At 38.1% G+C, this 27,399-nt stretch overlaps 1 protein-coding gene across 1 annotated transcript in view; it reads right to left on the bottom strand.

Annotated features, from left to right (window-relative positions):
• MROH9 (maestro heat like repeat family member 9) overlaps positions 1–27,399 on the bottom strand; it is a 166,354-nt gene that overhangs the window by 72,155 nt on the left and 66,800 nt on the right. Inside the window, exon 2 of the mRNA XM_052653549.1 lies at positions 4,717–4,796. Within this exon, the coding sequence (XP_052509509.1) occupies positions 4,717–4,796 (80 nt within the window). The remainder of the gene's footprint in view (positions 1–4,716; positions 4,797–27,399) is intronic.

Genomic DNA, 27,399 nt, shown 5'->3' with positions numbered 1-27,399 from the left:
ATTTTTCTCTCTTTGCTGCTTGATGAGTCTGGCTATTGGTTTGTCAATTTTATTTATCCTTTCAAAGAACCAGCTTTTGGCTTTGTTGATTTTTGCTATGGTCTTTTTTGTTTCTTTTGCATTTATTTCTGCCCTAATTTTTCAGATTTCTTTCCTTCTACTAACTCTGAGGTTCTCTAATTCTTCCTTTTCTAGTTGCTTTAGGTGTAGAGTTATATGACAAACCCACAGCAAACATTATCCTCAATGGTGAAAAATTGAAAGCATTTCCCCTAAAGTCAGGAACAAGACAAGTGTGCCCACTTTCAGCGCTACTATTCAACATAGTTCTGGAAGTTTTGGCCACAGCAATCAGAGCAGAAAAAGAAATAAAAGGAATCCAAATTGGAAAAGAAGAAGTAAAACTCTCACTGTTTGCAGATGACATGATCCTCTACATAGAAAACCCTAAAGACTCCACCAGAAAATTACTAGAACTAATCAATGAATATAGTAAAGTTGCAGGATATAAAATCAACACACAGAAATCCCTTGCATTCCTATACACTAATAATGAGAAAGTAGAAAAAGAAATTAAGGAAACAATTCCATTCACCATTGCAACGAAAAGAATAAAATACTTGGGAATATATCTACCTAAAGAAACTAAGGACCTATATATAGAAAACTATAAAACACTGATGAAAGAAATCGAAGAGAACACTAATAGATGGAGAAATGTACCATGTTCATGGATTGGAAGAATCAATATAGTGAAAATGAGTATACTACCCAAAGCAATTTACAGATTCAATGCAATCCCTATCAAGCTACCAGCGATATTTTTCACAGAACTAGAACAAATAATTTCAAGATTTGTATGGAAATACAAAAAACCTTGAATAGCCAAAGCAATCTTGGGAAAGAAGAATGGAACTGGAGGAATCAACCTGCCTGACTTCAGGCTCTACTACAAAGCCACAGTCATCAAGACAGTATGGTACTGGCACAAAGACAGAAATATAGATCAATGGAACAAAATAGAAAGCCCAGAGATAAATCCACACACCTATGGACACCTTATCTTTGACAAAGGAGTCAAGAATATACAATGGAGTAAAGACAATCTCTTTAACAAGTGGTGCTGGGAAAACTGGTCAACCACTTGTAAAAGAACGAAACTAGATCACTTTCTAACACTGCACACAAAAATAAACTCAAAATGGATTAAAGATCTAAACATAAGACCAGAAAGTATAAAACTCCTAGAGGAGAACATAGGCAAAACACTCTCCAACATAAATCACAGCAGGATCCTCTATGATCCACCTCCCAGAATTCTGGAAATAAAAGCGAAAAGAAACAAATGGGATCTAATTAAAATTAAAAGCTTCTGCACAACAAAGGAAACTATAAGCAAGGTGAAAAGACAGCCTTCGGAATGGGAGAAAATAATAGCAAATGAAACAACTGACAAACAACTAATCTCAAAAATATACAAGCAACTTATGCAGCTCAATTCCAGAAAAATAAACGACTGAATCAAAAAATGGGCCAAAGAACTAAACAGACATTTCTCCAAAGAAGACATACGGATGGCTAACAAACACATGAAAAGATGCTCAACATCACTCATTATTAGAGAAATGCAAATCAAAACCACAATGAGGTACCACTTCACACCAGTCAGAATGGCTGCGATCCAAAAATCTGCAAGCAATAAATGCTGGAGAGGGTGTGGAGAAAAGGGAACCCTCCTACACTGTTGGTGGGAATGCAAACCAGTACAGCCACTATGGAAAACAGTGTGGAGATTCCTTAAAAAATTGCAAATAGAACTCCCTTATGACCCAGCAATCCCACTGCTAGGCATACACACTGAGGAAACCAGAATTGAAAGAGACACATGTACCCCAATGTTCATCGCAGCACTGTTTATAATAGCCAGGACATGGAAACAACCTAGATGTCCATCAGCAGATGAATGGATAAGAAAGCTGTGGTACATATACACAATGGAGTATTACTCAGCCATTAAAAAGAATACATTTGAATCAGTTCTGATGAGATGGATGAAACTGGAGCCGATTATACAGAGTGAAGTAAGCCAGAAAGAAAAACACCAATACAGTATACTAACACATATATATGGAATTTAGAAAGATAGCAATGACGACCCTGTATGCAAGACAGCTAAAAAGACACAGATATGCATAGTGGACTTTTGGACTCAGAGGGAGAGGGAGAGGGTGGGATGATTTGGGAGAATGGCATTGAAACATGTATTGTATCATGTAAGAATCGAATTGCCAGTCTATGTCCGATGCAGGATACAGCATGCTTGGGGCTGGTGCATGAGGATGACCCAGAGGGATGTTATGGGGAGGGAGGTGGGAGGGGGGTTCATGTTTGGGAACACATGTACACCCGTGGTGGATTCATGTCAATGTATGGCAAAACCATTACAGTATTGTAAAGTAAAATAAAGTAAAAATAAAAATTAAAAAAAAAATATAATATAATTTATAAAAAACTATTAAATTATTAAGGATATAAGGAGAAATAGAAGCACATAGGAAAAGATTAAGCATTCAGTTATTAGTATGTGGCAGATAAAAGTTAAAAATCTGCAAATGATAATATCTTTAATATAATTAATGAGATATAAATAAATTATACTAAATCAAATAACAAGGGTTATCTTTTTAAATAATCATGGAATGCTGAAAAATATTCTGCATATAGTTAGCCATAGAAAGTTTCAAACTATAAAAGCATATATATATATTTCATTCTCTAATCACCATGAGAAATCTATTTTAAAAATTAGAAAATTTGAAGCAATTTAATATTAGCAACATTCTTTTCTTATTTAAAATGAGACAAATAATAAACTATCCATATAACTTAAGATTTTGAAACGGCTGAAAATACAACCAAAGAAGTGAAGGGCATAAACAAAAAAAATACATTATTTTAAAATTATTATCAGGGGAAATAAGTATAATGGCAATTTTAAAGATTTAAAAGAGAAGTAAAAAGGGAGTAGAAACTAAATAATTAGAAAGACTAGTCAAAAAAAGAAGGAAGATATTATATGGGTTTAATTTTGTTATTGTTTAGTTGCTAAGTTGTGTCTGACTATTTTGCGACCGCATGGATTATAGTCCACCAGGTTCCTCTGTCCATCGGATTTCTCAGGGAAGAATACTGGGGTGGGTTGCCATTTCCTTCTCTAGGGGATCTTCTCAATCCAGGGACTGAACTCACATCTCCTGCTTGGCAGGCAGATTCTTTACCACTGAGCAACCTGGGAAGTCCATGGGTTTAATAGTAACAGAATTCATTTATATTGTTAAATTATATAGGTATATATGAAGATATAACATGTAAATCTTTATTTACAAAATAATACTTGATCAAAATATGAAAAGTAAAATTTATAATAAATTTATAATAAATTTTTTAAAATAAAGGAAAACCATTATGTATGTGGGAGATTTTTAACACATTTAGGTAGACCAAAAAATTAAAATATGAAGAAGGGAATTCTAATCTACAGTCTGCCTTTCCATGAACCTTGTAAAATAATATAATATTCCAAATCTTGTCTATATGTATCTTTGTATATATGCATGCATATCTTCCAGGTGACTAGGCTTTAACGAAACACTTATAGGTGCATTTTTTCTGGAGAACAAACTGATGCTGTCAAAAGCTCTAAGACAATTCATCTCATTTGCATTACTTTGGGTTTAGGGGAAACAGATGCTAAAAGAGGATTTTAAGAAGTCTAAGAGAAGTAAAAGAGATTTCGAAGAGAAGCAGAGAAGGAAGGAAGAAGGATTAGGGTAGGAAGAGTCTTGGATTACAGCAAGTTCCAAGGAGGGTTCAGCCTGGCTGATGAGGATCTCTCAATGAAGTCACCCACTGGTACCCATTGGAGTTATTTGTCCTACCGTGCTGGGTCATTGATTAGAGCAGCCCACAGGAAGTGAGGCCTCACAGACCATGTTGGCAAATCTACACAGGCAGCAGCTGTAGCTGTTGGCCAGTGAAGATCCTCCAGAGCAGGGCATTTTTATGGTTGCCTATCATTTAAATCAGGGCTTCCCTGGTGGCTCTGTGGTAAAGAATACATCTGCAATGTATGAGACTTGGGTTCAGTCTCTAGGTTGGGAAGATCCCTTGGAGCAGGAAATGGTAACCCATCCCAGTGTTCTTCCCTGGGAAATACTATGGGCAGAGGAGCCTGGCGGGCTACAGTCTATGGGATGGTAAGAGAGTCAGACATGACTTAGCGATTAACACACACACGCACACACACACACACACACACACACACACACATCACTTAAACCAGAAACCTCACTCTCAGAAGGGTATTTCAAAGAATTTTTTCAGAGCAGATACAGTCTTTTGTGTACAAGGATGATAATTACAGTACTGATAAAATTTAGTTTAGAAAATGTCAAAATTTGGAAATATTCTGTTGCCATCAAAATGAAAATATGATCTTACAGAAAAGTTAAAATTAACACAAAGTAAAAATGAAAAGTAGTATAGTAGTTTATCTGCCTATTTATGCAATACAGAAAGGTTTGTAAACATCAGAAAGAATAGGTGCTGAATTAGGGTGGAGGAACCTGGAGTAATTTTTCACATTGTTGGTATGTATCTATTACATTTTACAGGTATTCAACCAGTCCAATAAGAGAGCATGAAAGCTTATTATACCTGGAGTTTAAGGCCAGGATCATGGCTTGATTACTTATCAGACCTGCGTATGCGTCCCATAGGCTGGTAGCTGATTGCTCCTGCAAGTACCAGGAAAAAGAAAAGAATCAGTGATGATATATCTGCAGAGCTCGTAACACCATGTGTAATTCTGCCTTCTACAGAGACAAAAGAGGCCAAATTGCACTTGAAGCATAAGCCCAAACTTTTATAAAAGTGTTGAGACCAAACAAATTGTAATTTAAAACCTATTCATGATACTAAATGCTGGCCTTTTGTAGCCAATCATGGTTGTCTATATAATTGCCATTTCCAGAAAAAATTTTGTTAGGAATGCTCTTTACCAAGTGCTCTTGTATACACCACTGTTAAGTGCAATATACTCCTTGTGGAGTCTGTCTATGAAGATACCAGCAAGGTGGTTTATGTTAGGCCTTACTGAAGAATGTCCAAACTCACACTACTATAGAATGAGAACCAGGTACAGATCAACATATAGCTGTCTAATATAGCTAGTTAAACTTATATATGACGTTCAGTGGGATCCCAATAAGAATTTCCAGTTTTTTATACAAGTTGGAGATCTAGAGAAGGACTAATAGAACAGGATCTCTTTTCTTCTCTGCATCTCACCCCTGTTTATGTAAGCCTCTGTTGCAATGTCACTTTCTTGTATCAGGCCCATTAGTACTGTTTATAGAAATTCTCAGTATTTCTGAAATAGCTCAGAGTTCTCTTTTGGTGTATATATGTGTGCATAGTCGCTCAGTCATGTCTAACTCTTTGCGACCCCAAGGACTGTAGCCCACCAGGCTGCTCTCTCCATGGAATTTTCCAGGCAAGAATATTGAAGTGGGTTGCCAATTCATACTCCAGGGGATCTTGCCAAACCCAGGGATCAAACACATGTCTCTTTACCACCACTGTGCCACCTGGGAAGCCCCTTTCTTTTAGGTACTGCTTTATAATAATGATTTTTCAAAAAGGGTTTTCTCTCTCTAGCACATAGGCAAATGGCTGCCCCTGATTGCTTCTCACCCTAAAAAAGCCCATCTCCATTTGCTCAGTGCTGCTCCACTGACTCCAGCAATGAGTGCCCTGTGGGATCTATGTTCTGCCTCTGTGGAGTGTAAGAGCAATCTTGAAGGATGGAACTATATTCCTGTCTATTAAGTCCATGTTGTAGGGTGCATGTTTGAATTTTCATAAATTTCTATATTGAAATGCTAACCCCAATGTAATGATATTAGGAGGCAGGATCTTTTGGAGGTGATTAGGTTTAGATGAGGTCATGAGGGATAAGACCTTTAAGCAATTAGAGCCTTTCTAAGAGAGAGCTTGCTTTCAATTTATCTCTCTACCAAGTAAGGATACAAGGAAAGGATGGCTGTCTGAAAACCAGGAAGAGGAATCCCAGAATTGTGAGAAATAAATTTCTGTTGTTTAAACCATTCATTCTCCTGTTGTTGTTTAGTGCTTGGTCATGTCCAGTTCTTTTGCTATCCCATGGACTGTAGCCCTCCAGGTTCCTCTGTCCATGGAATTTTCCTAGAATACTGAACTGGCTGTGGAATACTGGAGTGGTTGCCATTTTCTCCTCCAGGGGGTCTTCTTGACCCAAGGATCAAACCCACATCTACTGCTTGGCAGGCAGATTCTTTACCATTGAGCCCCTGGGAAGCCCACCCATTTTCTGGTCTCGTATTAAACCAGCCCAAACTAACTGAAATAGTCATAGAAGCTTCCTGATTGGGGATCTTAACTAGAAAATAGCGTCTTCCCACTATAGATAAGCATCCTGCTGTGACCTTTCTGGGAATCACATTGATTTTTGTCTAACACCTCTTCTCTGTGCTGTGCTCAGACTGAGTGGTGCAGAGGACTTATTTTCTTTTCTCTAAAATATTTATATTCATATTTAGTATTGATTCCTAACAACATCAAATATGATTTTACTTAATCTTGAGAGAATAGGTCTTTGCTATGTTACTTATTAACACTTTGCACATTATTATTACTTAGAGAGCATGGAACCTTCTGTATGGCAGACAGCTCTTACTGTAACATGGAAGTATAATGGTAATTCGTTTATTTTGGAAAGGCATTTTTGTCCTCATCACCACTTTCATTTGATTTGCCCAGAAATCCACTAGTTGTATTTCTCGATAATGACTAACTGAACATTTTGTCTGATATAAGCAATGATCCTCTGGTGGTATTGTCTCAGTGGCAGATTTTCTTATAAAATACATTCTAACTGAGCTTGAGTCCTTGGAACATGACCCTTTAAATCTCAGTCACTGGTTCTCAACACTGGCAGTACATTCAGTTCAGTTCAGTTCAGTTCAGTCACTCAGTTGTGTTCAACTCTTTGTGACCCCATGAATTGCAGCACGCCAGGCCTCCCTGTCCGTCACCAACTCCCGGAGTCCACCCAAACTCATGTCCATCAAGTCGGTGATGCCATCCAGCCATCTCATCCTCTGTCATCCCCTTTTCCTCCTTGCCCCAATCCTTCCCAGCATCAGGGTCTTTTCCAATGAATCAACTCTTCGCATGAGGTGGCCAAAGTATTGGAGTTTCAGCTTTAGCATCAGTCCTTCCAAGGAACACCCAGCACTGATCTCCTTTAGGATGGACTGGTTGGATCTCCTTGCAGTCCAAGGGACTCTCAAGAGTCTTCTCCAACACCACAGTTCAAAAGCATCAATTCTTCAGTGCTCAGCTTTCTTCACAGTCCAACTCTCACAGTACATTAAGGGGTTAAAAAAAACTGATTTGAATACTGGACCACACCTTCAGAGATTTGGATATAATTAGTCTCTATTCTAGACCTGGCATCAACGTTAAAAAAAAAAAAAAAAAAAGCTTCAAGGAAGTTTTGATGTACAGACAGAATTGAGAAGCCCTTTTTAATCCTCCTGCTTGCTTGTGCAGTAATAATCATTGTTAAGTTGATCTATAATAATGTGGACCTCTGCTTCCCCTCTTAACTAGCATCTCTCTTTTTCATGGAGCCAGATTTGTTACCACAGCTCCAGCACCATGTTATTGCTCTGTCCATATTACTTTAGCATCATATCATTTGTGGATTCACTGATTTACAACAATACTCCTTCCTTGTTATAAGCGTGCTTTCATTTGGGCTATATATACTGATAATGCTTACCTAATTCCAAAAACCAGTGTACACACTGATAAGCAATAAGGGTTGTCTAACATATACAAACTGATTCTCCAGTGGTGTCAGCAGAGGAAGTTATAGAATTTAGCTAGGAATTTCTGCTTTTCCCAATTAGGCTTTTTGTTATTCAGAATATATAACATGTTCACCAGTGTTCGCAGAAATTCTTCAGTGCTTCCTCTGGGGAGATACAATTATCATTATAGCTTTAACTTCTATTATATGGATAAGTTCTCTTTTATATCATTTTCAATTGCTCCTTAATCACTATGACTCTTCATTGGAAACCTATAATAATTGACAAAATGGTCGCAATCCTGGAAATGTGTACTTCGTAATATATTTCATAACACTGGATTTTAGGGCTAGCCTTATGGGCCTTAAGCTTCCATATTTATTATTTTGGTTTTCTTCTCTAAGCTAGCCATCTGCTTTTTATATATATCTTATATCATTGACATCTTTGTTCAGTATCACTTGTCATTCTGGGCCAGAAAAATTGGAGTTGTGCCAACTTGGCTAGTTTCTTGAATTTCAGATGTTTCAAATCACATACATATCATGTGTGTTTCTTATGCCACCTTGGCCAGAGTATTATCATAATAATCATTATCCTGAGGGAATTTGAACTCCCCTTGGTAATTCACAAACTATCCTGGGAATGTTCAAAGGGAGCCATTTGGTCTTCTAAGAATAGTATGTGAGTCTGTACCCTTTCCTTCATCTCTACCTCACTAGAACATCTCTTTCTCTGACAACAGCAAAATATCAAAAGCTCAGGGCAATGGGGCATGTGCATTGAGGTACGAGTATTCGATGCCCTTGCCTCTTCGTTTTGTGCTGGTGCCATACTGAAGGTAGTGATGCTGTTGCTGATGCTTTTGTGTCCCTACCAACCCTGCCAAGACTAGACGCTAAGAGAGCCGAAGGCTACACCCAGAATACATTCACCCCTACCCAGGTGTCTCAGAGGTAAAGAATCCACCTGCCAAGCAGGAGATGCGGGTTTGATCCCTGGGTCAGGAAGATCCCCAGAGAAGGAAATGCAACCCACTCCATTGTTCTGGCCTGGGAAGTGCCTTGGACAGAGGAGCCTGGCGGGTTACAGTCCATGGGGTCGCAAAGAGTCAGATACGACTTAGTGACTAAAACAACAACCCCTCAATCCAGTTAAATTATTTTTCACTGCTTCAAAAAGCACCAGAGCCAGTGTAATTACACTGTGCACTCTCAGTGTTGTAGTTTTTTCAGTTTTCACTCGTTCTTACATTCATTTTAGAGTTTAACTCTGGGGAAGATTGGTGGGACAAATTCCCGAGAGAAATTTACTATGCTGTTATATTACATAGAACTGCCCCCCTCCTTTTAAAAACTCATTCTATTTAAACTAGTTCTGTGCCTTACTGTCTTTCCTTAGAAAGTTATTTTCCAGAGAGGTGTGGGACTCTCATCTCTGCACCTGACTAAAAGTCATACTTCACCAATTCTCCAGGCATTTTAGGGTTTTAGTGTCAACATATTAATAGCTTGACATGTGATAGGCCCCCAAATACATACTCCCCTCATCAAAAAGCCTTTGCAATCCTTACAAATCTTCCCTTTCGAACAAGCATCTTGCTATGGAAAAATAGAGAACTGAATAGCTCTTTAACATTACGGTAAGATTGCATTCCTGGGATGCAGATATTTTCAGTTGACCATCAGCCAGTTATTTAATATCTACCCTGTGCTAGGCACTGTGTTAAGCAGTGAGACTAGAGCAGGGGGCAAGACAGGTAGTATTTGCCTACAGTTTCATGGGTAAGTAAACGGGAAATGAAGGAAACTGGTCAAAAGAGGAATTACAGGGATTACTATGGGAATCTAATCTAGCAGAGGATATTAAGGAAAAGTTGTTTTCTAAAGAAGTTTTAGACTTAAGCTTAGAGACTATAGTGGTCAGGAGAGCAGAGGAAGAGTTTTTCAAACAGAGAAACACTGGGCCTAAAGATGACTTGAGAAAGTATTTGTTGCATTACAGATGTGGTTCTCAGCCCTGGCTGAACCTTAAAATCACTTGGATCCCTTCTAAAAACACAAATGCCTAGACTTCACCCCACAAAAGTGATTCAAATTCTCTGACGATGTGGCTCCAACTACAGTATTTAAAAAGCTCCACAGACAGTTCCACTGGGTTGGCCAAAAAGTTTGTTTGAGTTTTTCCATAAGATGGCACAAAAACCCAAATGAACTTTTCAGCCAACCCAATAATATGAAGCTGGAATTGAGAACCACTGTATTGAGGTCATAAAATGAAACCATATGGATGGAGCAAAGAGAGTAAGGAGAATGGTGAGTCATGGGGCCAGAAAGGGTGGATCTCAGCTGGTCCTATTGGGAGCCCTTTTGTGAGTAAAAGGATTTAGTACTCATCTCTTAGTTCAGTTCAGTTCAGTCTCTCAGCTGTGTCAGACTCTTTGCGACCCCATGAATTGCAGCACACCAGGCCTCCCTGTCCATCACCAACTACCAGAGCTCACCCAAACTCATGTTCATCAAGTTGGTGATGCCATCCAGCTATCTCATCCTCTGTCGTCCCCTTTCCCTCCTGCCCCCAATCCCTCCCGGCATCAGAGTCTTTTCCAGTGAGTCAACTCTTCGCATAAGGTGGCCAAAATATTGGAGTTTCAGCTTTAGCATCATTCGTTCCAAAGAACACCCAAGACTGATCTCCTTTAGAATGGACTGGTTGGATCTCCTTGCAGTCCAAGGGACTCTCAAGAGTCTTCTCCAGCACCACAGTTCAAAAGCATCAATTCTTCGGTGCTCACTTTCTTCACAGTCCAACTCTCACATCCATACATGACCACTGGAAGAACCATAACCTTGACTAGACAGACCTTAGTAGGCAAAGTAGTGTCTCTGCTTTTTAATATGCTATCTAGGCTGGTCATAACTTTCCTTCCAAGGAGTAAGCATCTTTTAATTTCATGGCTGCAATCACCATCTGCAGTGATTTTGGAGCCCAAAAAATAAAGTCTGACACTGTTTCCCCATCTATTTCGAATGACGTGATGGGACCATTTGCCATGATCTTAGTTTTCTGAATGTTGAGCTTTAAGCCAACTTTTTCACTCTCCTTTTTCACTTTCATCAAAAGGCTTTTTAGTTCCTCTTCACTTTGTGCCATAAGGGTGGTGTCATCTGCATATCTGAGGTTATTAATATTTCTCCTGGCAATATTCATTCCAGCTTGTGCTTCTTCTAGTCCAGTGTTTCTCATGATGTACTCTGCATATAAGTTAAATAAGCAGGGTGACAATATACAGCCTTGACATACTCCTTTTCCTATTTGGAACCAGTCTGTTGTTCCATGTCCAGTTCTCACTGTTGCTTCCTGACCTGCATACAGGTTTCTCAAGAGGCAGGTCAGGTGGTCTGGTATTTCCATCTCTTTCAGAATCTTCCACAGTTTATTGTGATCCACACAGTCAAAGGCTTTGTCATAGTCAATAAAGCAGAAATAGATGTTTTTCTGGAACTCTTGCTTTTTCGATGATCCAGTGGATGTTGGCAATTTGATCTCTGGTTCCTCTGCCTTTTCTAAAACCAGCTTGAATATTAGGAAGTTCACGGTTCGTGTATTGCTGAAGCCTGGCTTGGAGAATTTTGAGCATTACTTTACTAGCATGTGAGATGAGTGCAATTGTGCGGTAGTTTGAGCATTCTTTGGCATTGCCTTTCTTTGGGATTGGAATGAAAACGGACCTTTTCCAGTCCTGTGGCCACTGCTGAGTTTTCCAAATTTGCTGGCATATTGAATGCAGGACTTTCACAGCATCATCTTTCAGGATTTGAAAGAGCTCAACTGGAATTCCATCCCTCCACTAGCTTTGTTCGTAGTGATGCTTCCTAAGGCCCACTTGACTTCACATTCCAGGATGTCTGGCTCTAGTTGAGTGATCATACTATCGTGATTATCTGGGTCATGAAGATCTGTTTTTACAGTTCTTTTGTGTATTCTTGCCACCTCTTCTTAATATCTTCTGTTTCTGTTAGGGCCATACCATTTCTGTCCTTTATCGAGCCCATCTTTGCATGAAACGTTCCCTTGGTATCTCTAATTTTCTTGAAGAGATCTCTAGTCTTTCCCATTCTGTTCTTTTCCTCTATTTCTTTGCACTGATCACCGAGGAAGGCTTTCTTATCTCTCCTTGCTATTCTTTGGAACTCTGCATTCAGATGCTTATATCTTTCCTTTTCTCCTTTGCTTTTTGCTTCTCTTCTTTTCACAGCTATTTGTAAGGCCTCCCCAGAGAGCCATTTTGCTTTTTTTGTATTTCTTTTCCATGGGGATGATCTTGATCCCTGTCTCCTGTACAATGTCACAAACCTCTGTCCATAGTTCATCAGGCACTCTATCTATCAGATCTAGTCCTTTAAATCTATTTCTCACTTCCACTGTATAATCATAAGGGATTTGATTTAGGTCATATCTGAATGGTCTAGTGGTTTTCCCTACTTTCTTCAATTTAAGTCTGGATTTGGAAATAAGGAGTTCATGATCTGAGCCACAGTCTGCTCCTGGTCTTGTTTTTGTTGACTGTATAGAGCTTCTCCATCTTTGGTTGCAAAGAATATAATCAATCTGATTTTGGTGTTGACCATATAGTGATGTCCATGTGTAGAATCTTTTCTTCTGTTGTTGGAAGAGGGTGTTTGCTATGACCAGTGCATTCTCTTGGCAAAGCTCTATTAACCTTTGCCCTGCTTCATTCCATATTCCAAGGCCAAATTTGCCTGTTACCCAGGTGTTTCTTGACTTCCTACTTTTGCATTCCAGTCCCCTCTAATGAAAAGGACATCTTTTTGGGTATTAGTTCTAAAAGGTCCTGTACTCATCTCTAAGGCCAATAAAAGTGAAAGTCGCTCAGTTGTGTCTGACTGTTTGCAACCCCATGGACTATGCAGTCCATGGAATTCTCCAGGCCAGAATACTGGAGTGGGTAGCCTTTCCCTTCTCCAGGTGATCATCCCAACCCAGGGATCGAACCCAGGTGTCCCACATTGCTGATGGATTCTTTATAGCTGAGCCACAATGGAAGCCCACAAGGCCAATGGGAGCCATTTAATAGGAGGGGTAAGACCACAGGGCTGCTTTGTAGAGACTTGATTGAATGAGATAAAGTTGTTGCCAAGAGAATGTTATCAAAGAGAGATTGTAATAGACTAGGATTAGAATCTTGGCAGTAGAAAAAGAGAGATGCATAGCGACTGGGAGTAATATCAAATGCTGCTTTAAGGTCATACAAGAAAATTATCCGTTGGATTTGAGACATGAAAATTATTTGGGACCTGGAGGGTTTTTGTAGATGCCAAGACTGGCAGGTCATCATGCTAAGTATTCAGCTCAAGTTTTATTTTTGGATCTGAGGTTCTCAGCTATCTTCAGATACAAATGAAGCTATACACAAATAAACAAAGAAAAATTCCACTAGTCAAAGATTGCTTTTCCTTTCTACAAGAAAGACCAAAGTCAACAAGTGAGACACTCAAAACAAAATAAAAACAAGCTGTGTTATTGTGACAAAATCATTTCATTTGTTCCCATTTCAGAACCATGTATACTGGGGACAATACTTGTCACTTATTGATTCTGGTGTGACATCATTGAAACTTGATGTTCTATGCCTAGAGACCTTATATAATACCTTTTCCTATCTCATTTTTCTCAGCTGGATTTCTTCCCCTTGTGCTTTCTCTGATTTCTCTACTCCAAACAGAGCAGTGAACATTTCTGTTGAACTCATTATTGATGGCCACTATAGTATACTTTCTTGAGGCATCTCAGAAGTTATAGCATGACTGTAAAAGTAGACAACCTTTTCAGAGACCCAAATATCCCTCACTTCCTTCACTTCCAAAGGGGAAGATTTCCATTTTGTTTGATTGGGGCCAGTAAAAAGAGGAACTTTTTCAAGCTCAAGTGTACATGGACATCGTAACCAGTTAATATATCCAGTATCACTGCCTAGTATCAATAGTATCAGTACTTAAGTCCAAGTCTTAATATGACTTCATTCCAAACCTTTTTGGTGATTGTCCACTTTGGAGCCCTATATGTTCATATATGTCCACTTCAATATCTGAGAGAATTTTGCTGATAAAACTTAATGGTTTCCTCCTCTTTCATTTTTCAAAAATATAATTGTATAAACCATCAGAACTAGTAATACAGTATTATCAGTACATAAATACAAAAAACCATGAGCAGAACAGGTGATGAAGCTGTCATATTCATATCAACTTCAGTGGTTCAAGAGGATGAGCCTTGCTAGTTACTTTTATTTCCCAAGGCTCCTTATAACCCATTCCTCTAATAAATCCCCAATTTATACCTAGATTAGACCTCTGAGTTAGGTCAATATGGGTTATTGTAATAACATAAACATTCTTCACATCTCTTCCATGATATCTGTGGAAGCAGAACACATTTTTTCCAAATGATTAATAAGGTTTAGCTAGTTGGTGATACAGACATTGTTTCCTAATCCCCACATTTTAGAAAGCCCTCTAGAACAGGTCAGGAAGATCTGGAGAAGGAAATGGCAACCCACTCCAGTATTCTTGCCTGGAAATTCCCATGAACGGAGGAGCCTGGCGGGCTACAGTCCACGGGGTCCAAAGAGTTGGACACAACTGAGCAACTTCACTAGAATAGGCACTTATTTGGGAACAATTTCAATTTAGCTTTACCTAGTCCATCTAGGCAATAGCACCCCACTTCAGTACTCTTGCCTGGAAAATCCCATGGATGGACGAGGCTGCAGTCCATGGGGTCGCTGAGAGTTAGATACAACTCAGTGACTTCACTTTCACTTTTCACCTTCATGCATTGGAGAAGGAAATGGCAACCCACTCCAGTGTTTTTGCCTGGAGAATCCCAGGGAAGACAGAGCCTGGTGGGCTGCCTGGTGGGGTCACACAGTGTTGGACATGCCTGAAGCGACTTAGCAGCAATAGCAGCGGCAGTCTATTTAGGACTTCAATTTCCCATCTGTTATGCCTTTTATTTTCCACTTTGACAAAACTCATGTTTTCTGTGAACACTAGTAGTTCTAGGTAACTCATATTACCTAACTGCTTATCTATTTAGTGTTGAAAAGTTCCTCTTTAAATGAATAAATCTTCAATGGGCAGAAAAATCCTTTATTATTATCCTCATCAGTGAATGCTATATGATAATTGGAAGCAGTAACACTGACTTAGCAAGTGTAACTCATGGAGAACCATAACATTCCAGCAAGTAGTCTGATGACTCTTGAAGGCAAGATAGAGGGTATTAGCTCAGTGATTATGTTAATACATGGAATTAAAAAAACTTCCATATTTTTTACTGTTACTCTTGGACAGACATTTAGCAATAGCAGTTAGAATGGAAAAGCTACATTCTAGCTATATGAATACCTAAGGCATTAATCTCTCCTCACATAGTCCTTCTAGAGCATTGTTAAAGTTGTTTGGTCAGTGAACATTCAATGTGCCAAATCACTAACACACACACCGCAGTCTCTCCACAAGGAGACACTTTTTGTTTATGTCCTGAGTTGATTCTTCAGTATGTTTCCACACGTCTCAGATCAAAGCCAGGAGATCTTGGGATTTCTTAAAATGTTACAGTATAATATCTAATAGGAGTCTCAGGGGAAAGAATGAAGAAACCCTGAGGAAGAAAACTGTCCAAACAATAGAGATAGGGGCTTCCCTGATGGCTCAGTGGTGAAGGATCTGCCTGCCAGAGTAGGAGACATGAGTTTGATCCCTGGTCCAGGAAGATCCTACATGCCGGAGAGCAAATAAGCACATGCTCCACAGCTACTGAACTTGTACTGTAGAGCCCAGGAGCTGTGACTACTAATGCCCATGTGCCCTGCACTCTGTTCTCCGCAACAAGAGAAGCCTGCACACCAACAACTAGAGAGTAGCCCCTACTTGCCGCAGCTAGAGAAAAGCCTGTGCAACAATGCAACCCCACACAGCCAAAAAAATTAATAAATAAATTCTTTAAAAAATAATACAAGACCATGGTGGATTCATGCCAATGTATGGCAAAACCAATACAGTATTGTAAAGTAAAATAAAGTAAAAATAAAAATTAAAAAAAGAAAAAATATGTAAAAGTAAACCAAAATTATATTTTACATTAAAAATAATAACAATACAAGATAGTTTCTCAAAGATAAATGGGCTGGAATCTTGAGATTGAAATATGGGTAAGTACCTAACATACTTGAATAAAAAATGCACCTAAAACTATTGTTATGAAATTTCATTTTAACCAAGATGAAGAAAAATCTTAAAGGCTTCCAGAGAAATAAAACAGATGACTAAGGCTACAGAATCAGATCATTATCAGATTTTTCATTGATTATACTGTATACCAGAAAAATGTAAGTTATGCCTTCAATTTTATTGTTTAAAGAAAATGATTTGCAACCTAGGGAAATGGCTAGAATCATCACTGATGATAGCTGTTTTTATTATTATATTTAAAAAATTTCATCTGTATTGTATTATTTAAAAGATGGAAGCATACTAGTTTTACAAAACTAAAAAAAGCCATTTAAAATTGATCATATATCTACTTCACACACACACACACAAATCTCTAAGTTTCCAGAACAGAAATTGTGCAGGTCACATTTTGCTGCAACAATACTATGAGATTATATGTTAAAAATAAAAGAATGAAACAATGGATATGTATATGTAAAAAGATGAATTTATATTCCTACCTCACACCTAAACAAAAATAACTCAAAATAGAGTATAGATCTAAGTGTAAGAGCTACAACTGTAAAATCTTTAGAAGAAAATGTAGGAGAAAATCTTTGTCACTTTTGGTTTAGGCAGCATTTTCTTAGATACAGCCCCCAAAGCACAGTCAACAAAAGAAAAGAAAAATTAGATTTGATCAATACTAAACATTTTTGCTTTTCATAAAGACACAATTAAGGAAAAGAAAAAATGTCAACGTGCTGGGAGAAAATATTTACAAATCATATATTCTACACTCAATAACTATAAATATATAAAATACCCCTAGATAAATTATTAAGAAATATTTAAGGTATACATGAAAAAAACTTTACTGAAGATTGAAGTAAATGAGAGAATAAAACATGTTCCTGATGATAAGAATTTAAATGATGTCTCCATAAACTAGTCTATAAATTTAGTATTTATTGTTGTTCAGCTGCTAAGTCATGTGTGACTCTTTGTGACCCTGTGGAGTGCAGCACACCAGTCTTCCTTGTCCTTCACTATTTCCCAGAGTTTGCTCAAACTCATGTCCATTGAGTTGATGAATCCCTCCAACCATCTCATCCTCTGTCACCCCCTTCTCCTCCTGCCTTCCATCTTTCCCAGCATCAGGGTCTTTGCCAATGAGTCACTTCTTTGCATCAGGTGTCCAAAGTATTGGAACTTCAGTTTCAGCATCAGTCCTTCCAATGTATATTCACGGTTGATTTCCTTTAGAATTAACTGCTTTGATCTCCTTGCTGTCTAAGGAACTCTTAAGAGTCTTCTCCAGCACTGCAGTTCGAAAGCATCAATACTTCAGTGCTCAGCCTTCTTTATGGTCCAGCTCTCACATCCATACATGACTACTGGTAAAACCATAGCTTCGACTATATGGACCTTTGTTGGCAAACTGATGTTTCTGCTTTTTAATATGCTGTCTAGGTTTGTCATAGCTTTTCTTCCAAAGAGCAAGTGTCTTTTAATTTCATGGCTGCAGTCACTGTCCTGAGTGGTTTTGGAGCACAAGAAAGGAAAGTCTGTCACTGTTTTCATTTTTTTCCCCATCTATTTGCTATGAAGTGATGGAACTGGATGCCATGAGCTTAGTTTTTTGAATGTTGAGTGTTAAGCCAACTTTTTCACTGTCCTCTTTCACTTTCATCAAGAGGCTCTTGAGTTCCTCTTCACTTTCTGCCATTAGGGTGGTATACAATTTAGTATAATTCTAATCAAATGCCAAAAGAAATTCTAAGAGAAATTTAACAAGTACAATTCAAAGTTTTTCTGAAAGTGGGGACTTCCCTGGTGGTCCAGAGGTTAGGACTCCACACTTCCACTGCAGAGGGCGTGATCCTAGGTGTAGAAACTAAGATCTCAGATGCAGCACAGTGTGACCAAAACAAAAAAGTTAATGTGTAATGGCCTATACAGAAAAAAATATATAAAAAAGAGTGGATAAATATATATGTATAAGTAATTACTTTCCTGTACACCTGAAACTAATGCAACATTGTAAATCAACTATACTCCTATAAAATAAATTAAAAAACAAAGTTGTTTTGAAAAGCATAAATAAGTAAAATTAGTCAACACATTTTTGAAAAAGAGGAACCACTGGATAGATTCACTTGATCAGATATATAAAAGCTCTGTGCTATTAATATATAGCTGAGCCATCTATAATAGATTAAAGGTGTGATAGCTTCTTTACTGCTGTGATTTGCTAAGGTAATATTGACTATTTTTGCTGATTGTAAAGGATCTGCTTGCCAATGCAAGAGATGCCAGTTTGATCCCTGGGTTGGAAAGATCCCCTGGAGTAGGAAATGGCAACCCACTCTAGTATTTTTGCCTCCATGGACAGAAGAGCCTGGGAGGCTACAGTCCATGGGGTTGCAAAGAGTTGGACATGACTGAGAAAGCACACAGTTTTGCTGGAGCCAAATGATGCTGCTGAAGTGGCCATCTGTCAAAGGCATTGATACTGCTGCTAGTGCTTGCTGGTAGAGTCCCATGATGGATGATGCCCACAATCAAGAGAACTCGTAACTTATTTTACTTAGCATAATATCCTCTAAGTCTATTAATGTTGATGCAAATGGCAAGATTTCATTCTTTTTATGGCCGAGTAATATTCCATTGTATATATGTACCACATATTCTTTATCCATTTATTTGTTGATGGACAGTTATGTTGCTTCCATATCTTGGCTGCTGTAAATAATGCTGCAATGAACATAGGGGTCATATATATTTTCAAATTAGTGTTTTTGTTTTCTTCAAATAAACACAGAGGAGTTGAGTTACTGGTTTGAAGTAATATAATTTGAAAGTCAACTATACTTCAATTTAAAAAGAGAGAGAAAGAAAACTGGCGTTGCACAAGAGATTCTCTCACTTTCTAGCAAGAGCCATGGGTGACTGCATTCACTCTCAACATTTCATCTACCCATTGTTTCTCTATCTTTTACAGCAGCCCCATCTTTCTAGGACTTGGCAGCTAGGACTGCTGTAGTGAGACTCTGCCCACTCTTCTACCAGCCCATTGTCCTTGATCACACTGAGGCACCTTGATAATATCTTCACACAAGAGATATTCTTCACTTGCAGTCTTTTCCATAATGATAGTCCTGTCTCATCTGGAGTGGTCCATCTGGAGTGGGCCTGAATTCTAGCAAGAACTTAGTTTAGGCTCAAGCCATGACCTTTACATGAAACAAGTTTAATTTTTGTCCCGTGAATCATTTGACCATCTCCTCTCTGTCTCAGTTCAGTTCAGTCACTCAGTCGTATCCGACTTTTTGCAACCCCATGAACTGCAGCAGGCCAGGCCTCCCTGTCCATCACCCAAACCCATGTCCATTGAGTTGGTGATGCCATCCAGACATCTTATCCTCTGTTGTCCCCTTCTCCTCCTGCCCTCAATCTTTCCCAGCATCAGGGGCTTTTCAAATGAGTCAGCTCTTCACATCAGGTGGCCAAAGTATTGGAGTTTCAGCTTCAACATCAGTCCTACCGATGAACACCCAGGACTGATCTCATTTAGGATGGACTGATTGGATCTCCTTGCAGTCCAAGGGACTCTCAAGAGTCTTCTCCAACACCACAGTTCAAAAGCATCAATGCTTCAGTGCTCAGCTTTCTTCACAGTGCAACTCTAACATCCATACATGACCACTGGAAAAACCATAGCCTTGACTAGATGGACCTTTGTTGCCAAAGTAATATCTTTGCTTTTTAATATGCTGTCTAGGTTGGTCATAACTTTCCTTCCAAGGAGTAAGTGTCTTTTAATTTCATGGCTACAATCACCATCTGCAGAGCCCCGAAAAATAAAGTCAGCCACTGTTTCCACTGTTTCCCCATCTGTTTTCCATGAAGTGATGGGACTGGATGCCATGATCTTAGTTTCCTGAATGTTGAACTTCAAGCCAACTTTTTCACTCTCCTTTTTCACTTTCATCAAGAGGCTCTTTAGTTCTTCGTCACTTTCTGCCATAAGGATGGTGTCACAAGGGTGCGTATCTGAGGTTATTGATATTTCTCCTGGCAATCTTCATTCATGTGCTTCTTCCAGCCCAGCGTTTCTCATGATGTACTCTGCATAGAAGTTAAATAAGCAGGGTCACAATATACAGCTTTGATGTACTCCTTTTCCTATTTGGAACCAGTCTGTTGTTCCATGTCCAGTTCTAACTGTTGCTTCCGGACCTGCATATAGGTTTCTCAAGAGGCAGGTCAGGTGGTCTGGTATTCCCATATCTTTCAGAATTTTCCACAGTTTCTTGTGATCCACACAGTCAAAGGCTTTGGCATAGTCAATAAAGCAGAAATAGATGTTTTCCTGAAACTCTCTGTCTATATACATTTATTTCCAACATAAGTATATGTCATTCTCTTAAATATAATTTGGTTTTCGGACCTAAGTGAAATATGGACCCTGCTTCTGAAAAACATTAAGAACTAAAATTACAGTGCAATTTTAACCTTCTTAGGACCATATTCTTACTTTACGAGTCTAGCAACTGTCTTACTAGATCACCAGTTTATCTCTGGAGACATAGCAGGAATCAGTAAAACAGTTGTCTGAGCAACAACAGCTAAGAACAAAACAGAGTTTCAAATTCACACAGTAAGATTGCTCTATATTAATTTATTTTATTAAGATACCCCTTCACCAGAGAAATAAAAAGGCTTGGGGGTGACTTAGAGACAAAGAAAAGAAATCCAATGGCATAAAAGTAAAATAAAGATTAAAATTAGGATAGAGTTGATGATCTGTGAGGCACATTCACAGACGTACATAGGAAACAGCATCTTTACAAGAGCAGGAGATGGGTTTCAAATTTAGATACAAATGTGTAGGTTGAGCCAGTGATGAAACTTAATTATCTATAGAAGCATCTTTTCGAATAAAGTTTTAAAGCACTATGTTTATTTAAACATTTTAAAAAGTAATACACACACATACAGCACAGCACAATAAGGTAAATAGCGACAAAATTTCCAAGTCTTCCTTCTATCTGTTCAGAGATAGAATACACTGATATGGAAGTGCTAATAGCACTGTTTTGGTTGAGAAGACCAGGAAATGGATTTATTTTTCCTTGTAATTCTTCTGCTGTACTCTGTCCTTCTCTACTCACTGATCCGATCCTCTCCTTGATCATTGTCTCCCTTATTGACTTCTAAGTCTGATTTCATGAATTTTCCATCTCTTTTGGTTACTAAAATGAATTCACCATTATCTTTAATACTGAATCCTGTTTATTTAAAATCTTCAACCTTACTATTTATTCCTTGATCCCAAGGGTAGGCAAGATTCTTGTTTTTAGGGCCAACACATTACAACTTGGTGGTGATACCAGTGATTCTGGAACCAGATTCCATGAATTTGTATCCTGTTCCACCACTTGAAGTTTATGGGCCCACTGGCAGGTCACACCTCTTGCCTCAGTTTCCTCATTTTCTGAGCAGGGATAATAGAAGTACTTACTGTGTAGGACTGCTGTGAGGATTAAATGAGCTTTTCATGTAAAGCACTCAGAGCGTAACTAAGATGTTATTAAAGCTATCTAAGTGTTAGCCATTTTTACTATTATTGGAGTGAATAATGGAGTTTCTCTCTCTCACAGCTCCCCTTGTCTCCTCTGTCTTTAATTTTATATTTAAAATAGTGTTTATTTTATTTCTGGCTGCCCCGCGTCTTCATCGCTGTGTGAGCTTTCTCTAGTTAGAGTAGAGGCTGTTCTCTAGTTGTGGCGTGCAGGCTTCCACTGTACTGACTTCACTTGTTGTGAAGAATAGGCTCTGGGGCTCCTGGGCTCTAGAGCATGGGCCCAGTAGTTGCGGCACAAGGGCTTAGTTCTCTGCTGCATGTGGGATCTTCCCAGACCAGGGATCGAACCCGTGTCTCCTACATTGGCAGGCAGACTCTTTACCACTAAGCCGCCAGTGAAGCTTCTCTGAGGTTGCAGTGGTGAACTGGGAAAATATTTTTCTTTTTTGTCTGCCCATAGCATGACTTCTTGTCCTCTTTCTAGTGGTCACTCACTTCTGACCTAATTTGGTGGGAAGGATTCCCACAGTAATGAAGAAGAAGAATAGGCTATTGTAGCAGGCCAATCAGGAGGTGAAGGTGGATGGGAAAATAGTGTGATAAGTCAAAACTTTCATCCTTTTGAATTAGTGTTGAAGGTCATTTTCCAGGGCACACAGGGTAAACAGGAATAGGACTCTGCCAAGAAAAAGCTAAAAACAGTTTTCAACCAAACTGCCCTTTTCTCTTCCATCTACCCACACAATTGTATTTTAAGCATTATTTATAACAGGCATGTAATGGAGACAATGAACAAATTTGTTTGTTTCCCCCCCAAGAGATTTCAGTTACATTAATATACTCATAGAATATCCCTTACCATGCGGTGCCACTTGACACTGGACTGTAGAATGTGGAGACTACTTACTATTCAAAGAGAAGAGAGAGACTCATTAAAAGAGAATAAACTCACACATGTACACCATGGCTGATTCACGTCAATGTATGGCAAAAACCACTACAATACTGTAAAGTAATTAGCCTCCAACTAAAATAAACAGATTAACTTTAAAGAGAGAGAGAATGAACTCTTACCACCTGTTGGAACATATCCCCAAATCTAAAGCTTTGTATAACCTTAATGGCAAAGCCCAATTAAGATAGTATATGAAGACACACACATACAGGAAAATTTCAGACAAATTCATCACAAATTTTACTGAACCCTTAACTAAAGATTAGCCAAAAAGCCATATTAAAAGCATAATCAAGTGGTATTTATTTCAGACATACAAGAATGATGATATTAAAGAGAACATAAAATATAATTCTCAACTTTATTAAAAAATTACGTGATAATTTTTATTAAGGCAAAATTTCTGATAAAATTTTAAATCAATTCTTGATAACAATTCTTTAATAAAATAGATGTGTGTCATTCTCTTCATGTGACATATAAACACAAAAGCCAGAGCCAGGTGTAATAAGAGATAATTGGATGTATTCTCAATTAAGAACAAGACAAAGATGACCATTATTACTGCTATCATTTGCCATTTCTGGACATCCCATCCAGTATTACCGAAAAATAGAAATAAGTATATTAAAATTGGAAAGAAAAAGACTGTATTATCTTTTAATTCTTTATCTCATGGGAAAGTATACTAGTGTCTTTTAAATGTGTCTATATCAGAATGATTTAACTAGCATTGAAGTTATGGATGACTGAAGTGTTTGGTAAAATACTGTAATAAAACTTTTAGAACGTGATATGTTTTGTTTGCTTGTTTAAGAGGGTAGCCCTTTGATCATTACTTTCATTTCTTCTAATTGTTCTATTAAAAATTTTTATGTCTTCTGTACTTCTTTAAAAAAAATAATGTCTTTATTTTAGAATAAGTTTAGATTTACAGAAAAGTTGCAAAGATAGCATAGAGTTTCATGTACCCCTCACCTTATTTCCCCTAATGTTATCATCTTACATAACCATGGCACATCTGTCAAAACTGAAAAGTGAATAAAAGCACAACTTTATTAACTAAACTGTAGACTTTATTTGTCTATTAAAGTCCTTTTCCTGTTCCAGGATTCAATTCAGGATCCCACATTGCATTTAATAGTCATTTCTCCTTCATTTCCTCTATTTTGTGATTATTTTGTCATCTTTCCTTGTTCATGAATTTGACTATTATGGAAGGGTACCTGGTCAGATGTTTTGGAATTCCCCTCAAGTTTACATTTATCTGATATTTTCTCAACATTTCATTGGAGATACAGTTTTTTGGGGGAAAATATCACAGAAGTGGAGTGTTCTTCTTATCAGAAAGTATCAGATTTTGAGTTTATTCACTTGTCAAATTTGTTTTTCCCTTATCAAATGCAGGGATGCAGCTTCATCTTTATGTATGCTTTCTTTCCTCCATCTTCCTTGGATTTACTGAGAGGTTCTTTTTCTAACTTCTTGTGGATTCTTGATTCAATTATTTCCATCCTTCCTAGTTTATAATTCTAAGTATGTAAAGGTGTGGATTTTTCTCTGTATGCTCTTTCAGCTATATGTTATAGATTCTAACATGTAGGGCTATCAAGATTCTGTAACTTCTGTATTAATTTTCTCTTTAACCTAAAGTTGTTTAAAATAGAGTATCTTATATGGCAAATGATAGGAATTTTTTGTTTCCTAAATTTATTACTGACATTTTTTTTTTTTTGCATTGTGATCAGAGAATATTTCTGCTGTTTCTACAATTTGGAATTTATACAGAAATTTCTAGCTTAACATATGGTTATCTTTTATGAGTACTCCTTTTTGTGGGCACTAGGAAAAAAAAAGATATATTCTTTGCATTCAGGGCTAGAGATTAATATACGAGTTTCTCTCTCTCACCCACACACATACATACACACTTACCTTTGTCTTCAACATAGCCTAAATTCTTACTTGCTTTAATAATCCTTAAGGACATGCTGACAGAGGTGTCTTAAAGCTTCTGCTACTAATGCTGTAAAAGAATATTTTGTATTAGTACATAAACCAGTTCCTAGAGCTTTGTTTTGCTTTATGAATTTTGATACTACTATGTTATATGGTATTTCAGTTCAGTTCAGTTGCTCAGTTGTGTCCGACTCTTTGTGACCCCATGAACCGCAGCACGCCAGGCTTCCCTGTCCATCACCAACTCCCGGAGTCCGCCCAAACCCATGTCCACTGAGTCGATGATATGATGCAACCATCTCATCCTCTGTTGTCCCCTTCTCCTCCTGCCCTCAATCTTTCCCAGCATCAGGGGCTTTTCAAATGAGTCAGCTCTTCACATCAGGTGGCCAAAGTATTGGAGTTTCAGCTTCAACATCAGTCCTACCAATGAACACCTAGGACTGATCTCCTTTAGGATGGACTGGTTGGAGCTCCTTGCAATCCAAGGGACTCTCAACAGTCTTCTCCAACACCACAGTTCAGAAGCATCAATTCTTCGGTGCTCAGCTTTCTTTATAGTCCAACTCTCACATCCATACATGACTACTGGAAAAACCATAGCCTTGACTAGACGGACTTTTGTTGACAAAGTAATATCTCGCTTTTGAATATGATGTCTAAGTTGGTCATAACTTTTCTTTCAAGGAGTAAGCATCTTTTAATTTCATGGCTTCAACCACCATCTGCAGTGATTTTGGAGCCCAGAAAAATAAAGTCAGCCACTGTTTCCCCATCTATTTTCCATAAAGTGATAGGACCTGATGCCATGATCTTAGTTTTCTGAATGTTGAGCTTTAAGCCAATTTTTTCACTCTCCTCTTTTACTTTCATCAAAAGGCTCTTTAGTTCTTCTTCACTTTCTGCCATAAGGGTGCTGTCATAGGGGTGCATATCTGAGGTTATTGATATTTCTCCTGTCAATTTAGATCATTTTAATTTTCAATTGCTGTGTAACAAGTTACCATAAATGTAATGATTTAAAAAAACACCCATTTATTATTTGACATTTTCTGCTGGTCAAGGTCAGGTGGTGCTGAGGGTCCCACATGGCTAGAATCAAGGTGTCAGTATGAACTTCCATCTCACTTGAGATTCAAGATCCTCTTCCAAAGTCATTAAGTTGTTGGCAGAGTTCAGTTCCTTGAGGCTGAAAGACTGAAGATCCTGCCCTCTTGCTGGCTGTGTCTGAGGGCATTTTTGAGCTTCTAGAAACTGTCTGCAGTTTCCTGCTCTGTGGCCCCTTAACACTACCAACACAACTGTCTCCAGCATCTAAGACCTAATCTTAAAGGGATCATGTGATTACATCAGGCCATTCATGATACTCCTTTGATTAACTCAAAGCCAACTGTCTAGTAAACTACTTACATCTATACAATCCCTTTTGCTAAGTATTGTGTAACAATCATATCCCATTATATTCAGAGCTCCAGGCTTTATCCTTTCTTAACCTTTTAGCTTCAAGAGGTGAGATTTATACAAGGCAAGGATACCCAGAGACAGGAATATTGGAGGACATCTTAAAATTCTTCTTGCTGCATGGATTTTTATAATTTTTACCTTCATTATGGTTTATAGATTTTCTCATTACATGATTCACTTAAAAAATCACATGTAATGCTTTAAAGTTAATTCAAGTCTAAAAGTCAACTTGTCTGAATTAAGATCCTGACTCCTAATTTTTTGTTGTTGTTTACATTTTCTTTGTGTACTTTGCCCCATCTTTGAGTTATTTTGCTTTTTAAATGTTTCTAGTAGGTAGAATATCGCTGGGTTTCATGTAATTTAACCAGATTCCTTCTCTGTAATGCAAAAGTAGGAAGTCAAGAGATCCCTGGAATAACAGGCAAATTTGCTCTTGGAGTACAGAATGAAGCAGGGGAAAGACTAATAGAGTTTTGCCAAGAGAACACATTGGTCATAGCAAACACCCTCTTCCAACAACACAAGAGAAGACTCTACACATGGACATCACCAAATAGTCAATACCGAAATCAGATTGATTATATTCTTTGCAGCCAAAGATGGAGAAGCTCTATACAGCCAGCAAAAACAAGACCAGGAGCTGACTGTGGCTCAGATCATGAACTCCTTATTGCCAAATTCAGACTTAAATTGAAGAAAGTAGGGAAACCACTAGACCATTCAGGTATGACCTAAATCAAATCCCTTATGACTATACAGTGGAAGTGACAAATAGATTCAAGGGATTAGATCTGATAGACAGAGTGCCTGAAGAACTATGGACAGAGGTTTGTGACATTGTACAGGAGACAGGGATCAAGACAATCCCGAAGAAAGAAACATGAAAAAAGGCAAAATGTTTGTCTGAGGAGGTCTTACAAATAGCTGTGAAAAGAAGAGAAGTGAAAGTCAAAGGAGAAAAGGAAAGATATAAGCATCTGAATGCAGAGTTCCAAAGAATAACAAGGAGAGATAAGAAAGCCTTCCTCCATGATCAATGCAAAGAAATAGAGGAAAACAATAAAATGGGAAAGACTAGAGATCTCATTAAGAAAATTAGAGATACCAAGGGAACATTTCATGCAAAGATGGGCTTGATAAAGGACAGAAATGGTATGGACCTAACAGAAGCAGAAGATATTAAGAAGAGGTGACAAGAATACACAGAAGAACTCTACAAAAAAGATCTTCATGACCAAGACAACCATGATGGTGTGATCACTCACCTAAAGCCAG

The sequence above is a fragment of the Budorcas taxicolor genome, chromosome 16 (genome assembly GCF_023091745.1).
Source record: "Budorcas taxicolor isolate Tak-1 chromosome 16, Takin1.1, whole genome shotgun sequence".
Classification (NCBI taxonomy): domain Eukaryota; kingdom Metazoa; phylum Chordata; class Mammalia; order Artiodactyla; family Bovidae; genus Budorcas; species Budorcas taxicolor.
The sequence above is the reverse complement of the archived record's forward strand: the minus strand, read 5'-3'. Positions and strand labels throughout refer to the sequence as shown.